At 39.3% G+C, this 17,479-nt stretch overlaps 7 protein-coding genes across 7 annotated transcripts; all 7 read right to left on the bottom strand.

Annotated features, from left to right (window-relative positions):
- Positions 1-591: 591 nt before the first annotated feature.
- Positions 592-885, bottom strand: LSM04_001022 (uncharacterized protein; the record flags this gene model as incomplete). Its single annotated transcript, XM_067337625.1, has 1 exon — positions 592-885. The coding sequence occupies one exon, from the start codon at positions 883-885 to the stop codon at positions 592-594; it is 294 nt and encodes a 97-aa protein (XP_067193464.1).
- A 224-nt stretch (positions 886-1,109) lies between these two features.
- On the bottom strand, positions 1,110-2,706 carry LSM04_009096 (Fructose-bisphosphate aldolase; the record flags this gene model as incomplete). Its single annotated transcript, XM_067337624.1, has 2 exons — positions 1,110-2,131; positions 2,640-2,706. 2 exons carry the CDS (start codon positions 2,704-2,706, stop codon positions 1,110-1,112), a joined length of 1,089 nt encoding a protein of 362 aa, XP_067193617.1.
- A 1,130-nt stretch (positions 2,707-3,836) lies between these two features.
- Positions 3,837-11,171, bottom strand: LSM04_005175 (uncharacterized protein; the record flags this gene model as incomplete). The annotated part of the gene is made up of 1 exon (XM_067337623.1): positions 3,837-11,171. The coding sequence occupies one exon, from the start codon at positions 11,169-11,171 to the stop codon at positions 3,837-3,839; it is 7,335 nt and encodes a 2,444-aa protein (XP_067193543.1).
- Positions 11,172-11,649: 478 nt separating this feature from the next.
- On the bottom strand, positions 11,650-12,180 carry LSM04_009649 (Peptide methionine sulfoxide reductase MsrA; the record flags this gene model as incomplete). The annotated part of the gene is made up of 1 exon (XM_067337621.1): positions 11,650-12,180. The coding sequence occupies one exon, from the start codon at positions 12,178-12,180 to the stop codon at positions 11,650-11,652; it is 531 nt and encodes a 176-aa protein (XP_067193629.1).
- A 408-nt stretch (positions 12,181-12,588) lies between these two features.
- Positions 12,589-14,307, bottom strand: LSM04_008687 (uncharacterized protein; the record flags this gene model as incomplete). Its single annotated transcript, XM_067337620.1, has 1 exon — positions 12,589-14,307. One exon carries the CDS (start codon positions 14,305-14,307, stop codon positions 12,589-12,591), a length of 1,719 nt encoding a protein of 572 aa, XP_067193613.1.
- A 456-nt stretch (positions 14,308-14,763) lies between these two features.
- Positions 14,764-15,798, bottom strand: LSM04_001561 (von Willebrand factor; the record flags this gene model as incomplete). The annotated part of the gene is made up of 1 exon (XM_067337619.1): positions 14,764-15,798. One exon carries the CDS (start codon positions 15,796-15,798, stop codon positions 14,764-14,766), a length of 1,035 nt encoding a protein of 344 aa, XP_067193475.1.
- A 508-nt stretch (positions 15,799-16,306) lies between these two features.
- Positions 16,307-17,368, bottom strand: LSM04_002610 (uncharacterized protein; the record flags this gene model as incomplete). The annotated part of the gene is made up of 1 exon (XM_067337618.1): positions 16,307-17,368. The coding sequence occupies one exon, from the start codon at positions 17,366-17,368 to the stop codon at positions 16,307-16,309; it is 1,062 nt and encodes a 353-aa protein (XP_067193500.1).
- Positions 17,369-17,479: the final 111 nt, after the last annotated feature.

Genomic DNA, 17,479 nt, shown 5'->3' with positions numbered 1-17,479 from the left:
GACCCTATTATACGATTTAATATGGTAGAGCTTTGCCGGAAATTTGGTGCGCGAGAATTTCAAAAAAGTTTTTTGGCACCCGAAAAGCTCCTTTTGGGGTCCATTTTAGAAACTTTTTTATTTTCCGAGAGCAAAAGGGCCGCACGAAGTTCAAAAAGTGCTTTAATGTTTTGCATAAACTCAATCGACATATATCCACTAGGGTTCAACAATTCATTCTTCCCCCAGCTTTCCAACATTTCTTTGGCCTCACCAAAAAACGTCGGGTATGCATTTGATTTTCACTTTTTTAGGCTCCAAAGGGTCCCCAAGTCTGACCAGGAGCTGTGTCAGGAGTCAGCTCGAGTTTCGTGGCTTATTTGATGCGCATTTGAAATTGATTGGCGCCAATGTAAAAATTGGAGGATGGTCGGTGGTCTTGGCCTTGTTTTTGGGGCCTTTCCCAAGGACCCCTCCAAAAAACTTTTTTTCGCCTGCGGCCGAAGACTCGTTTTTCAAATATGAAAAGGCAAAAGTTTCCCACAGACCGCTGCTATAGTACATTTTCTATTGTGAGGTCTTCTGCATATAATGCAATATGGGAGAGTGAAATTACAATATATTTTGTTCAATAAGTTTCCAAAAAAGCCTCAGTTTTTGAGGGGTCACAAAATTTTTTTGGGCCTGCGGCCCGAGTCGGACCCCACACCCAAGAGGCCACAGACCTTCATGGCCCACCATTTCGGAGGAGCCGATACCCATGCGGGAAGGGTATTCGTCATGCCCTAATTTAGCTCCGATGACCGGAGTGGTGTATAAGATGTTGGTCCAGAGTTGTATTTTGATAACCATGGGAGAAGAATAAGTATACCACAACCAAATGTGTAATACAATACACACTGCCATAGTTTCCGGTGGTTGGTGTCTCGTTGTTTTTGCTTTCGTGGTGTCGTGTCGTCTGTCTGTTTGTTTCTTTGTCCTCTTTTGTTTCACAATTCCCAATACCCAACAACCCAAGCTTTCATATTGTTTGTTTCTGACTGTGTATTTTTTACTCTCCGCTGGGGTCCTGATTTGCCAGCCACTACACCCCACACATACACTATGTCTCCATTTATGCCAATTAAGGGTTATCGATGGAGTTCCTTTTCCATCTCTGGTTTGTACTTTCCTCGCACGGCAAAGTAGTTCATTTTGGCCCGATGCATAAACGTATTACGGCAAAGAGGAATATTTTCATCCTTTCCACCCCATGCCTTCAGTGCGCCGTTTCTTAGGGCACAAGCAAATGCAAAATTAAACATCCATGTGTGAGGAGTTGATGTGGTATTAATGGCGTTCAAGTATTCGGTAGATTGTAGTTCACTTAGACCAACTGAAAGAAACTCAACCACAGGAACAGCTGGGGGCAAAACCCGTGCAAGTGTGGCTACCGTGTGAGCAGCAACTTCTCCTGCTGAGACGGTGAAGCCTGATTCCGCACCAGAGACGACCATGCTCGGTTTCAGCACTATACCCTCCAAGATAACTCCGTGGCGATGGAGTGCTGCTACAACCTCTGACCAGACATGTTGTGAGACCTGCTCACATGTCTGAATACCGTGAGTTCCTGTTAGCATAATCTCCGGTTCCACAATGGGAACAAGACCATCAATCTGAGAGAGTACAGCGTAACGAGCCAATGTTTCGGCGCTAAAACGCACCAAGGATTCAGAAACATTGTCATTCTGAATTTTGTAGACATTTCTCCACTTGCAGAAGCGACAACCCTTGGCATAATAAGATGCTGCTCGTGCGGCATACCCATCAAGCCATTCAGTTACATCTTCACCTTCAACTCCCTCAAAAAAGGGATGCAAGCCACCATCGGTATTTATACCGCAAAAGATGCCCTTTTTCATCAGCGTATGAGGGAACGTTTCGCCCGTAGAGGCTTGCTGCTCCACTGTCTCCTTCTGAAGAATAACACCGCTGATATACTCTTCCCTACCTTGAGTTTTCAATAGAATAACACGGTATTTTCGACGATTTTCAACGTTATTCTCAAGACCCATGGGCTTAAAACGATCATTATAAGCATCAGTGGGTTCACCAGCTGCCAAAATTCCCTTTCCACGTGCAGCCAGTTTAGCAGCAGTTGAAATCAGTTCATCTTAATACTTGGTTCGAGTTCTGTTAAAAGATGAAAGTTGGCCTTGAACAACATGAACAACCTAGGACATATTGATTTGCTTTTGTTAATAGATTATATCGATTCAAAGGATGTGATAAGATAACTATAATTTATTTTTTTTCCTACAGTAAGAAATAACAGAAAAAGAAAAAAACATATGCATTTTTGCTGAACAGTACAACAGTTACATGAATCCTGGCTATTAGAATATATAAGAAAATATACAGGAAGAATATATGTATAATTTCATGGGATCCGCAATCAAAATAAGAAAAATCTTATAATTCTGTATGCATCATGCATCATGTTTGAAAAATGGTATTATAAATCCCTTCCACCACGTAGCATTCAAAGTAGAGACCAATCTTGCACAATTTCTCCACAGTTCTTGTCACAAAAAAAAAAATAAAGACCAGAGAAAAGTACGCAAATGTCATCATTCGACCACGCTTAAGATTCCATATAATCGCGGATCATTATTATCGACCAGAGGCACTTTCAGATAAAGAAATCCATGGCACTTTCAATAATGAGCCTTCACCGCTGATATTCATCACATTACCTCAGCCCATCGACTGTTAGGGGTTTTTACATTAGAAAGAAACATCATATATATATATATATATATATATATATATATATATATATGGTACAGCCGCCAGACACCAAAGAATAACACATAAACTGTTTCTTCAGGAAATTTTTTATTTCCCATAAGTGAGACCAACTCGCACAATTAACAACATAAAGACAATTGTATCTTAATGCCTGTAGAGTATAAAATTGCCAACTGAGTTCTATCAAGGAGAAGAAAAATACGTTTGTTACCATATATCCGAGATTTAAAAAAAAAAGAGATTTGCTCCTTTCAGATCAGTTTCTCTTTTCTCGAAGAAGAGTCCTCTGTGTCATCCGGTTAAAAAATTGACTGAATCACAATAAGGTCAAGTCTTGCTTGATTTCTTTATACAGTAAAAAAAGAACAGATTAGCAACACATGAGATCTGCCCTCTTGGAAAGATATTACAGTAGCACAGAAGGGAGATAAATCTTACATGTATTAGAAAAACAGCGCCTGGAAATAAAGACCAACGACCAATAATTAAAAACAAACACAATCTTTAACGCAGTACACCCATCGCCAAAGTCATATTGTTGCTGATCATTAACTAACCCAGATCTTCTCTAAAAGTGACACATGCAAAAAAAGGGAAAAGAAATAGAGAGAGAGAAAGAGAGAGAGAGAGATGCCGATTAGCACCATGCGTGTATCATTTACAGCGTGCACCACCCTGTCTCCAGTACAATAGACCACGGTTTGCATGAGAAGCATGTTTTTTGTTTTGTTTAGTCTCTGCTAATCATGTACCCACTTTTGTTTTGGCGTTGTTGAGCGATTAATCATAGATACGTTTATCTTATTTAAACGGCATTTTTTTTCCCCCCTTTTGGCTGTTATTATTTGACCTTTAGCCAAGAGGAACATTGAGCGGTGGATGCCTCATTAACTCTTAGATGCAGTCTCGTGTAGAAAGCAAAAACCGAGAAATCTGCGTTTTATGTGGAGTTATTTTCTGCACCCTTGAAACCAATAAAACGCACACACACACACACACACAAAAAAAAAAAAAACGATGAGAGCCTCTTATCATCCTTTCAAGGCGAAAAATTCACCCGTTGCCACTCAAATAAGTGTAGTGCCTGGCAACTCAGAGGAGCTGCCACCAGATCCAAAGACAAAGGACCCCACGCGACTGAGCATACTTCCCAGCGGTGAAAGAGAAGGAAACAGTACAACACTCGTCAGCAACTTTGGGATCTGTTTGAGAAATTCAACGAACAAAACCCCTCGCACGACACTCACGACCTCCACCATAGAGTCACCAGAAATATCACGTAATTGGAGTGTTGGGAATTGCATAGTGGCACGGTGAAGAGACGGGATAAGACTTCCAATGGGGGATCCACGAAAGAGGACATCTTGAGGTGGGCGCAAACTCCTATCGTATGTGGCAAGGACAGAAACCTCACATATAATCACAGAGACAAGTTTAATTTTTCTATTCTTTACAAGTTGTAACTGTTTTGCACGATCAAAGGAAGTTGATAAGGTATCCTTATCCAGCGAAAAAGAATGCGGAAGAGAGTGAATACCTAATTGTTGTAATTGATAAAGAAATATATCGGATACCTCCACCTCTAATTGTGTTAAATTAATCCGGGTAGAAAGAACACTTATGGTATTCCAATCTAGGCAGACATCACGAATTGTCATGTCAAAACAGAATGGTTTTACAACACGATTTTTCTTCCCCTTATAAGAACATTGAATATACGCATCTGAGACAGTACACTGAGCCGTAATTTTTGGAGATTGGTACACAAACCAGAATTCGCTTCCTTCAATTCCAAGTTGAACTGGATAATCACCGGCATCCCGAATTGTTAATAAAATAGAAGAAAACTTGACAGCCATCCGTAGCATTGGTCTTTCTTCTGAATAGACGTCTTCATAGGTACTATCACCTAAGAAGAATATTCCTTTATTTATTGGTATCAGAGATAAAATCACAGTTACAGATTCACGTTGGGTTTGAACAAAAATACTGACCCCTTCAGCAATATTTGAACTCATATTTTGGCTAAGTTGAATCCTTGTCTTCGCATCTTTATCATCAAGAAATATCTCGTCATTGTTTACAGATGGAGGAGTACATAGAGTCACTGACATTGGTTGTACAAGATCATACATACGAGGCGTTAAATTCACTAGAGTCAAGTATGGTAAACGAGGACCACTAATAGCCACAACAGCAACATCGAATAAACTATCTTTGTGAATTTGTACAGTGTGGTGAGTATTACCACATTGTAGAAAACCCGTCCAATTTATTTTTGATGAGAGCATTGCTTCAACTGGTTGAGAATAATCGGTATCGTTTGTACTCCCTTCCCATGCAAAAGAAAAGAAATTCGTATATCCATAGCGAGAAACTATAGTATATGGAAGCACTGCAGAAGCGGGAACCAGAATATTATGAACCCATTCGGAACCATCAGTACCACCTTTTTGTCTAACCACGTGCTTCACCAAGAGGTAACGTGAAGAATCCTTATTGACAAAGAACAATGCAGGGATTAATTCCATAAAGGATTCTTCTTTAGTCTTTAATGAACGCAAGAGGAAACAGTGGGATGCACCTATCATATCATTGTTATTAGAAAGCTCACACATTAGCATCCGCTCTTCAAATTCTTTCTTTACTTCAAAGGGCGTAGAGATTGCTTTTCCAGCATGTAATATTAAAGAAGTGTTAAATGGGATATAGGCAAAGTTACTTCCAGAAGCGCACAACAACACTTCACCTCCCAACGTACCCACTGAATCCCCACTTTCAGATGTTATTTCTACATCTGTGAAGGAATTATTCACTATACGGAAAACATGTCGTGGTACTACACTGTATATTATACCCACAGAAGAAGAAGAAAGATATTTTCGTTCAATACTTAATTCAAAAAAATGTCGCCTGGGAAACTGTTCATGTTTCATCACGATACATTCACCTAGCAAAGGTGGAACTGCGTCAAAACATACAGGCTCATCAGCTATATATGTTTGACCGTATACAATGCATCCAAATAGATAATGTGATTGTTTTTCAAAAGGATCATACTTTAGTGTTACTAGAGTGTCACCTGGTTTTACAATCGTCTCCTCAGTCATACAATTGTCAAGAAAAATAGAAACCTTCATGGGAAAATGTGTGCCATTATGAATACTAGGTCTAGCAGGAGCAAGATACATTGTGAGACACATACCTTGCAAACGATACGTAATGTCAACATAAGCCGTATTCCCATCAAAAGTAAACTCCTTAAGGCGGCCAATGGATTCTTCTCCACGCGATACTGCCACTTCAAAAAGACTTTTAAACGATTGCTCACTTAATAGCTCTTCAGTAGATTCAACTTTATCATTAAGTGATATAAGAGATATGACAATATCTGTAGAATCCAGATAACAAAATGGAATACAAGATACCTCTTTAGGTTTAATAACTACTAGGGGATTAGCGTTATTTGGTGAACAAAGTTTAATCGTACAGGGTAAAAGATTCATAATATGAAACGTTGTTTGGAATATCACTTGTTGTACCAGTGAACCTGATTTTACACGAGTAGTCATGTAAATCTTTTCGTCATCCTCTAAAACTGCCAAATCTACAGTTTGAAGAAGAGATGAGGAATCTCCATCTGGTAACGTAAGGTCATCAACCTTCTCGAAATGATCTACTCTTCTTCCTCCAACTTCCTTCAAACAGTGAGGAAAAAGAAGACGCTTCTTCTCTAAGGTAAGATGATTCTGCACTAATAATTTATTCGTAGCACTTTGCAAAAGAAGAGGAACTCCCAACTGATTAAGAATGTAGATAGAACACCATTGTGAGAGTTCTTCTTCTTTTTCTTTTATATGCTTCTCTGTACTCTGAATAAACATCATTAGTGACAGCGCACATCTTACCTGTTCACTTGAAAGGGAAAGATCCAATGAAGACATAGATACATCACAAGTGGTAGCTGAGAAATCTGTTGTTCGAATTACAACCACCAATGTAAGAGGCTTTTGCAACAATGGCACAAACGATTGTGATGAAAACTCCCATATAACTAATTCCTGAACCCCCATTTGAAATTCCACAAATGCATCTTCTTCTGCTATTCGTTTAGAGCAGATGGAAATATTTGGAACAATTAACTTTGCAAATGAAACCCCATTTGGAAGACAAAAATCAAGGGGAATAACAGATGTGGTCAGAAGACACATCCATTTTGCAATGAGAGATTCTTTCTTTTTACGGGGTACCACAAAGGTTCGTCTACTTGTCAGCGAACTATTACTTCCCGAATTCCACTCTAATACAACTCTGTTTACTGTTTTAACCATAGAAAGCGGAATACTTACACTACCAGATCGTATGGCCCCACTTAACTTTGCGCGTCGATCTTTTTGTCTGAATGAAGAATCCACGTCAAGATCCAAAAGTGAAAGAAGAGAATGTGCTACATTTTCTTCTATGTATTCCCAACGACAACGATGTACACGAACCTGAGAGAAAATTTTACGAGAAGTTGTGCTAATTTGCACGTCCACTGCAGGAATGGCAATCACAACTTTACAATCAGTGAGCATCTCTAAATTCACCCTACCACGATTAATCTTTACGTGATATTTCTCTGGAGTTTTCTTCTCAACTTCAGTTTGAGTGTCATGACGAATCTCATCTACAGACGCCCCACACTCTTCACAATCTTCACACACAAAAGCAGCATTATCATCTTCAACTCGTATTGTATCCTGTAAAGAAGAAAAAAAAAGACAGCGGCGAAAGTACACATAGCTTTTACTACAGACAACCATTTGTACCCCGGTTTTCCCAAATAGAAAAGTACAATCCTCGACAATAATAACTTCTTCTGGACAGTTAAAGAACCACGGACCTGTTTGAGCTAAATCATATTGCCCTCCTCGTAGAGAATTACACGTGATAATACGTTTCACAAGAACAGAATTAGCCATATAACCGAGTTCCCTCCATAGTCCAAATAAGTCATTCATAGCTGTATTTCCAGGAGAAATATTACTACCAAAACTCCAGCTCTTTACCTCCAGATGAGATATGTCCTCTCCCACAGTGGATGAACCATCACCACTACCAAGTTCACTATCACTAAAAACAGTACTAGTATCTCCATTAAGGAGGGTATTGCCCTGCGTATACTTTACATCACATACCTCAAGCTTAGCAATTGGACCCCCGTGAAAGTCAAAACAACGACAAGTAAGTTCTAATGAATTCGAATCTGTTATGCGTACAACAGGATCCCAGAAATCCTGTAAAGCCATTGGTAACATTCCAGAAAGATAATGAATCTCACTATACACATTTATTGATGGAAAACGTGAATGAAACAGCTCTATACGCAAGAGAGGCATATTCAAAGCTACAGATAGCACATCACATGCATTAATCATAGTTAACAAGGAAACGTTACGCATTTCTGGTAGTAATTCTCCAAATTTTAAAAGTGATCCAACTAATGAATTATTATTCACTGCAGGCATACTAATAAGACACATCAAAGCATTTGTTTCATCAAAAAACACAGGAAATGAAGAACCCCTTAATAACAAAGCAATATCACTCAAACCACTAAAAAACAATCTGTATGCTTCAACAGAAACCACATGATCAACTAAAAACGATATATACTCGTTCATGAATTTACGGAGTTTTCCAAAATCAACGTTGCAAAATCGATGTATCCATATACTTGAAAAATTCATATAAATCTGTAGAGATGATGCAAGAAAAGGACCTTTGGTCGTTGGAATCGCAGAGAAATTCCGACGGTAAAGAGTTTTCAAGGGAGTTACCTCAATTGTTTCAAAAAGGTATGCCTTGTCTGCTGAAAAATAGCTCAAATCGCCGCATAACGCCATCTTTACACTGCAAATGTTTAATAAATTAAGTGGTGATATCACTTTCCAAAAAACTTGTAACGTGTCAAAGGTTATAATTAAACGTGAAACCTCATTCTTATTTGTACTTCTCACACAAACAAATCCACTAGGTAGGTCAATACATAATGGTGCATTGTCAAAGTAATCAATTAAAAACATAAGCGAAGAGAAATTCAGAGAAAGAGTAGGAATATTATTTATTACATTCCCTTGAGTAACATCAAGATGTCCAAGATTCATTCTCAATTTAAGAAGATGAAAATTACATTGAACACCAATAAATAGTACCTTCTGTGAATTTGGCAAAATGTTATATTCCTCTTTCATTCCAATTACATTCCATATATCATTTAAAGTTGCAGATACATGTATGTTTTCCTTTAGTGCTGTAACATTTATTCCAGATTTATTTAAGTTGTGATCACCGCTTATAGCCTCAACCAAGCCTTTTCTCAGTCCGCAAATATACTTTAGAAACTCATTTGATACATTAATAGCAATTAAAGAAATCATAATATCATCCTTCTCTGTCATTTTCACTTTAACAGGTGATAAGACAAGATCATTTGTTCCAAAGCGTAGAGATACTTCTTTTAACAAAAAGCCTATACGTTTTTTTCCAGATGTTTCTTCTACAGCTGTTAGGGAGAACTTCTCGCATAGAAAAACTAAATCGTCGATTTGAATTTTTATTAATGGGAAAACAAAAGTACTCGTTTGTACCAGTCCATTAGATGGCATTGGAGGTGGTGTTTGTGGTGATAGTGGTAAAGCTAACCTTTTCTTTGGTACGTTTGACATACACTGTGATATCGCAACAAAAAAGGGTCTAATTATATTAAGAATATACACAGATTCTGCTGCAAAGCTGAATTCATCTAGCTTTATTCGAATAAAGACAACATCTTTTTTTTCGGTACGCTGAAAAGAGCAAAATGGTTCTCCCTCTTTCACTTCATGTAAACTCTGAGCTATTCCGTTTATATTTATAGAAATACTTCTAATAGAAAAGCAAACCTCATCAGTACGGCTTACAAAGGCAACATCATATATCCACATTGTCGTTTTCGCTGGAAGGTATACACAGGCAACTTTCACATCCACGTGAAAAGAAGATACCACCGTCAGTGGTACAACACTATCTGACTCTTGTGGTGCATCGTGAACCCTAAATTCACCACGAGATGAGGTGGCAGAGTACCTTTCATGAGCTTTTCTTCTCAAGAAAATCACCACATCGCGATAGCGAAGATCTCTCTCTACATCAGCAAGACTATTTCGCTTCTCCGCAACATCCCCTGTACGATGACAATAATCTAAGAGTCTTAGATACGAATTACGTGCTTCCGCGTAAAAATTAAGGTGTGCAGGATTAAAATTATAGCGTTTACGTTTCTCCCGAATTAATGCAAGAACACAATTTTTTGCATATGCCCACCGTGAACGTTGCGAGCGAAGTTCAGAGAATGGACGACAATAATCAGGCATATCCGTCATAATTTGGTGCCTAAGAATACATTGAGTTAGACCTTGAAGTGAATCTTCATCACTAAACAATGACGTCAAACCATCAAAAATAATAGCTGTGTTTTTTCGACACAATATACCAGCCATACTATACACAGAGGTGATGCGCACAGTAAGTTTTTCTACAACTAATACTCTTGTCTTTCCTTTGGCAGTACATGCATCAATGGTAACATTACTAAAGGTGATGGTAACTACTTTCATACGTTCTGTAGATACTTGCTGCGATGGCTCAACTTGTAAAAGAACCTCCTTTGCTACAATTTCAAAGCGTGTCCCATTAGATGAGTCACATGGAATAATAAGGTTAATGTCGGCAAAATGAACATGAATAGGACGATTAACTAACCAAGATACCGACTGGGTAGCTGCATTGCGAAGAAAAGAAAATAAGCCCCTTCTTTCTTCTTCTACTAATGGGGGTACTGAATCATCTACGAAATCAAAGGATGAATTTGAAGTATCAGTATCGCTTCGACAAGACATATAATCATCATCATCCACAACAACTTCTGGTGATGACCATCTATTTTCAAGTTCCACATCACTCGATAACGTTGGCATAGCTGGTAACTCTTCCGGCTCATCCGTGTGAATGTCATTTATAGTTGCTGAAGTAGTTGCCACCCCAAGAATACTATCATCGGTAATTCCATCTAGTATATCTTCCATACTCATTTCAACTACCCCAGTATTACTATGGTCAAGAGAATCCAAAGTCATAGTAACCCCATGGGGATGTATGACCAGCGGTTTATTCGGTACTGGCCATGGTATCTCAACAAGTAAATCACTAATATGTCCAGAAAGAATAGGAAGAGGCAGTATTTTATTTACTGTCTCTTTACGCAAGTCAAAATCTCGAAATCGCACAGTTCTTTGAAGCATGGAACTCTCAACGTTGTTTGGGTGAATATCGGCAACCTTTGCCAGATGAGAGACAAAATAGGAAATAGCCTGCTGCATGACGTTTCTAATGATCGTTACCTATTGAGATCTAAACGAAAAAAAAAACAATCCAATAAGAAACATGTATCATATATATATTTATCGAATCCATATAATCAGACGTTTTCCACTTAAAGGAAAAAACAGAAACAAAACATAATTTCATCCAAGTGTACCATTACAAATTCTCTAGATGTCGTTACGGACAGGTTGTAGAGATTTAATTTTTGCTTTTCTCTTTTTTTTTTACTTTGTCAGAGTTGCATCTGCTTATTCTTTCCTCTTTCAAGTCCAGGTCCATGTACCATCCTCCAATGAATACAGTAAAAAGAAACAAAAGAAAAGCAAAAAGGAACCCGAAAGAATTCAACAGAAGAACCCTTAGGATGGGCAAATAATATAACCGCCCGAACCTAATAAAGAAAAAAAACGAAAAAAAAAAACAAAAAATACGATCGATACATACATTTATCGCTATAGCAAACCATGTGGAAGATCACCAGTAGATACGGTGAGAACAGTAGCCATCCGGGTTCTTTACCAGGTAATTTTGGTGGTATTCCTCTGCCGAGTACATGTGGCCTGCCTTTTCCAGAGTCGTGGCAACCTTCTTATCACCAAAGGCCTTCACAAGACCAGCGCGGAGCTGCGGGTCGGCGCCGTTAAGTCGAGTGATGTAATCCTCTGCCTCTCGTTTTTGCTGCTCGTCATGATAGAATATCGCGCTGCGGTACTGTGTGCCAATGTCGTTAGCCTGGCAATTCACTGTTGTCGGGTTGTGCATGCGAAAGAAAAAGTCCAGAAGATCTCCGTACGACACCTTTTCAGGGTTGTACACCACATGTAAAACTTCCGCATGCCCTGTATTTCCCTTCTTGACCATCGGATATGTTACTTCCTCTGCGTCCTCACCACCCATGTACCCAACTTGATGCGAAAGAAGGGCATCACCAAAACGCTTGACAAAAAAACGCTCAGTTCCCCAGAAACATCCGGCAGCAAAAGTTGCAGGTTTGCCAATATTCATTTTTTTTTTCCAGCAAAAGGAACAATAAAGGTGGCTCGGAATGCTTTTTTCTATTTATTTATTTATTTAAAGAGTAACTCTAAAGCAGAAACAAACAAAATGTAAAGAATTGTGAGGGATAGCAAAAAAAAAATGAAAAGGAAAAGGAAAAGAAAAGGTAATTTTTTTTAATTTCATGTACAGCATAATATATTCCAATATATAATTAATAGCACAGGAGTACGTCACTTAGCCTCCCAATTTTCTCACGTTCCTTTTTTTTTCGCTCAGCATTTATTACCTCTATGTAGCTCCTGTTTTGTTCTTACCCCCACCATCACTACCACCGCCTCAACCCCACTTCTCTACATCTATAAGCTCTAAACCTCTGTAAAAGAGAGAGAAAGGAAAACAAAAAAGGGTTTCTTCTTAGTTAGATCTCTTTCGTAAACGTCGAAGTAAAAAACGTGTGAAAGCACCCAAAGCTACAGCAAAAGTTGTCACAATTACAATTCGACGAAGTATGCGCGTGGGCGTTAGGGGCGGGTTACCAACAGCAATATCTGGTTCCTTTGCAATGGCATGCATATATTCATTAAGAGCAACAATTTCAGACTCCTCAGGATCTTCTACGCTAGTAACCACAGGTGGCCAAAGAAGCTGCTGTTGTCGACAGAAATCTTCCAATACTTTGTTTGCTTCTGCATTTTTTTCTGTTTCCACAGCAGCCTCAGCTTTTGTCATGACAACTACAAAAGGCAAAGTAGAAGAATGTGTTATTGATGACTTGGCCTCCATACATACGCGCATAATGGGTAGTGAAGTTTCTTCCACGTGGGTTCCATCGTAACAAAGAAGCACTACGTCTACCTGTTTTGCCGATGTTTCATTTTCAAGTATGCCTGAAACTTCCTCAAGTGGCACTGCGACATACACTACTGTTTGTGGAACTTCTTCATTACCATTTGTTACAAAAAATGTTGTGGTTCGTACGTACATACTACTAGCTGTTCCTTCACCTTCGTAAAACTCTTCATCTTTGGCAGTTAAAGTGAACATTAGGCTTCTTCTTCCACAACCAGGTGAACCAAGAACAAGGACTTGAATCGTATTTGGAACCACCTCACCCACTTCACGGAAAGGACGTGCATGTCGTAACAAAAACAATGGGTTTGTATCCCCTTTGTATCCCCAGTACCGAGCGTATTGTACAACTACATCTCGTCTCACCAATCCCATATACTTCCAGTACTCAATGAATTTATCCAATGGTATACGGTTGGTAAGAAAACCATTGATATGTTTCCATGGACAACCTGGTGTAACACTCCAAATGTCATCAAGCTCATGAAACCGACGCAGTTTGTATAAATTCCGAAAAAATTGAATCGCAATATGTGAAAGATAAGTATTGCTCTCTTTACTCACACGAATCGCATGAACATCTCTCCAAGAGTAAGGTAGTCCATCAGGGTGGACTCCAGTTACATGAAGCGTCGCCCATACTCGGCGTACATCACCTTCAAGAAGGTAATTTTTTTGCATGTTTAGAAAAACTTCATAGTCTATCGAAATGTAACCTAAATGTGAGGTACCATTATTAAGGAACCCAACAAGGTCATTTTTAGAGAAAGATGCCGATGTAATAGACCTTTGCCATGCAAGAAGTTCTTCCTCATTTAGCATTCCATCATCATCCTTGTCAAGAAGCCAAAAAGCACGTCGAAGCACCAAATCTCCTGTTTGTGTAAACGTTTTCAGCGTTTTATTCCAAATTATATGTGGAGGTGAAAGACCTATGTTTACCACCGCTGTACGGAGATCTGCAATGGCATGCATACCATAGTAGAAGTCACACTCCTTTACCACACTCAATACATTTTCTGGAGTTCCCTCAATTGATACAGTAGGTTTACTCCGAAAACTCGTGGCTCCTAATGGACACACCGCACCACGTGTGAGAATCACCAAATGGCACATGGAAAGAAGACGGCTGTCAACATCATCCACCCCTAGAGTAGAGGTACAGGAAATGTCGTAGCGACGGTTCCAAGCATAGTTCGTATTCTCTACACAACCACCAAGTACTCCCTCCACTCTGTGGAAATCTGACCCACAGATCAAAACATGAATAGTTGCCAACACCATATAGACCTCAGAAAAAGCAGCTTGTCCTCTCTCTCTCTCTCTCTCTCTCTCTCTCTCTCTCTATATATATATATATATATATATATATATATATATATATATATAATAACTACATGTATAGTGGGGAAAAAAGGCACCCCCAAGAACCCAGCATGAAGAACGAAAAGACAAAACAAAGAAGAAAGAAACAGGCAACGGAGCAAGTAAAAAAAAACCAACAAGAAAAACAATTCAATCTGTCCCCTTATTTAATACTGCCACAGGAATTTATGATGAGTGTTTTTTTTTTCTTCAAAATAATATGCGTGCATTTTGCAAAAGGAGTTTAGTATCACTCTTTTGTCCATTGCAAAGCATCCTCCACCTTTCTCCCTCTCTCTCTCTGTCTCATTTTATGAACATATCGAAAAATGGAAAAAAGGAAGAAAACAAAAAAAAAAGTACTGGGACCAACAACTATTTCTTTTTCCCCTTTCCATCTTTTTTAGATTCCTTGTCATTTGCGTTACCACTGGTATCCTTTGACTCTTCCTCGTTTTCAAGTTCATTTTCAACCTCACGGGCAAAAGTGTCCTCCTGAGGATGTGTGGCAGTATTTGATTCCTCTGTACCACGAGATCCCTTTTGCGCCTCCTCTAGTGACATTTGCAAGGCCCTTGCAAGCATTTCTTCCTCAGAGAGATTATCCAAGTTCTCCGTGTCATCCGGCGGTGTAGAAACCACATTCGCTCCTCTGTTAGCATCAGTTGCAGCACTCTGAGAGGCGGCCGCGGCTGCAGATGCAGCAGCAACAGCAGCCTGCCGCTGTTGTTCCTCTTCCAAGGACATACGAATAGCCATGGCAAGCTCTGGATCTGTAGAAGGGTCTATGCCAAATCCATGAAAATCATTTTGACCCTCACCTGCGCTGTCAACGGCATCGCTACCCAAAAATATAGGGCTGGACATGAGCGAGTCTGTGAGATTTACAGATACGGACACATTGAGAAAATGTGAATTCCCTCGTTTGCTTAACTTTTCCACAAACGCCGCCAAACGTGGAACATTAGATTCAACACCAACACCAACAACATCAACCGAGACGTCATCTTTTCTGAGTTTACGCGCCAGAATATCAAGTTCTTCGTCTGTCTCAGTAAGTGGTGTGCCAATAAAAGCAACAATACGTCTTTCAGCTCTTGGATTGGTCCGATGACTGAGAGCAAGACAGGCAATTTGCAAACCCTTTGAGAAGTGACACTGTTTGCCACTGATACGAATCTTTGTCAGACTTGCCATAACACGATCCACGTCCTGCGTAAGCGTCTCAAACACCGTACACGCATTTCCGCCAAGTGATAGAAAACCAACAGTATTTTCGGCGTTCATCTGTATTTTTGCGTTGACTAACAGATTTGCCGCCTCCTGTATTGCGAGAAACCGATTCGGGAACTGGTCGCCGTTTCGTGTAAACTCCGTGGAGTCTAGGCAAATAAAGCAGGCTTCTGGCATTATAATAGCTATGAAAATGCCGGGCCCAATTGCAAATATATTTTACTAATACAAACGCACCTATATAAAAATATCTTTAGTATGTGTTTTTCTCTTCCTTTTTTTCCCCTTTTTTTCCTCTTCAGTTTTTTTTTCTTGTTTTTTCCTTGTGCTCTTCTTGTAATCGATGCTGACTCTATGTTATGTTGTTCTTTCTCTTTCTTTGGTTCTTGCTCTTCCCTTTAGGGAAATATAAAGATGTACATTTAATTTAATTCATAAGAAAAAGTAAAAGAAGAAACAAATAAAGATAGCATTAGTACATATTTCAGACCTTAATGATTTCTAAGGAGAAATTACAAGTGATAACCCCAGAATTCGTGCCCAAGAGAATTAATTGATACCATAAAACCATGGTATTATGCATGTGATGTAAGCTACGCCACAACACGCCACACCAGAGAAAGAAGAGGAACAAGGAAAACACACACACACACACAAACACAAACATATTCTTCTTCACTCCATATCAAGTTACCTTCGTTTTCGTAAGTGTCTCCGCTAGTAAAAGATTGTAAGCACTAAGCGCCTCTTTGGCCTGCTCTCGCACAAGAAACAAGGAAGCTGATTTACGCCACAACAGTAACTGCTCTTCTGCTATTCCAACTGCAGGATCTGCAGTAATGGTGGCCTTTAATGCATTATCAGGGTCATTATTTCGATTTAGTTGACCAATAGCGTCCTCAACGTACTTTAATGCACTTCTTAAATCCTCAGTTGTGTGTAGTTGTCGCTGATCTCGAAGAAGTAAGTCTCTAAGAGCATTTGCCTCCCTCTGCATAATGATATCTCCGCTACTCAACGTATTCAGTTTGGCTATATCGCTTAATTTCCTCACACCTTCACAAATAACATTAGGTGCCCTCTCTGCACGATCCCGGTGAAACTCTAGAAAGTGCGCCACTGCCGCTTCAATGGCCTTATCAAGTTCTTCCATACAAAATACAAAACTCAAGCTGCACTCATTTAGAGTAGCTGGTGCACTAATATTGGTGAAATCGTTAATGACACTATCGCACACCACCTCAACAAGAGGTTCTGCAATTAGTAGTTGTTTAATAGTTTCAGCTACACGATGAATTCCAACACGATCACCATGTTCAAGAAGAAGTGAAAAGTTATGAACTTTACTACAAGCCACATCAAAAGAGAGGAATTTACGCATTTCTGTGGTCATATATTGATAGTGACTCGTAAGACCTTTTAGTATACCAAGAGCTTCTGGAAGCGCCTTTAAATAGGAGTACAGTTCCTTATTCGTTTGCTTGTACCGTTCAAGTCGGTCAGTCCATAGTGTATCTACAGTTTCATGAAGGAGTCTCATGTCGTGTTTTTTCTTTCGTAGATCTTCAGCTTCTCTTAAACGTGAATTATCCAAAGAGGAAAGCTCCTCTAGAATACTAGCATATTCATTATCAAGTGCAGCTCGACGTGATTCAAGACGCTTCCAGCGTGAGGTAAGCACCACAACTCCTGTTACAACAAATCCACTTGCAACACAAGCCGCGCCCACTACACCTCGAAAAGCCATTTTTTTTTTTTTTTTAATATATCACCTACACTCATCACACAAAGTCAGTGATAAAATAAAGAAAAAAAGGAATAGGTAGAAAGAGACTATATATAAGAAGAGAAACAAAGA

Source organism: Trypanosoma melophagium (assembly GCF_022059095.1).
Source record: "Trypanosoma melophagium isolate St. Kilda chromosome Unknown ctg16segment0, whole genome shotgun sequence".
NCBI lineage: Eukaryota > Euglenozoa > Kinetoplastea > Trypanosomatida > Trypanosomatidae > Trypanosoma > Trypanosoma melophagium.
Note: the sequence above shows the minus strand (reverse complement) of the source record. Positions and strands in the feature narration are given on the sequence as shown.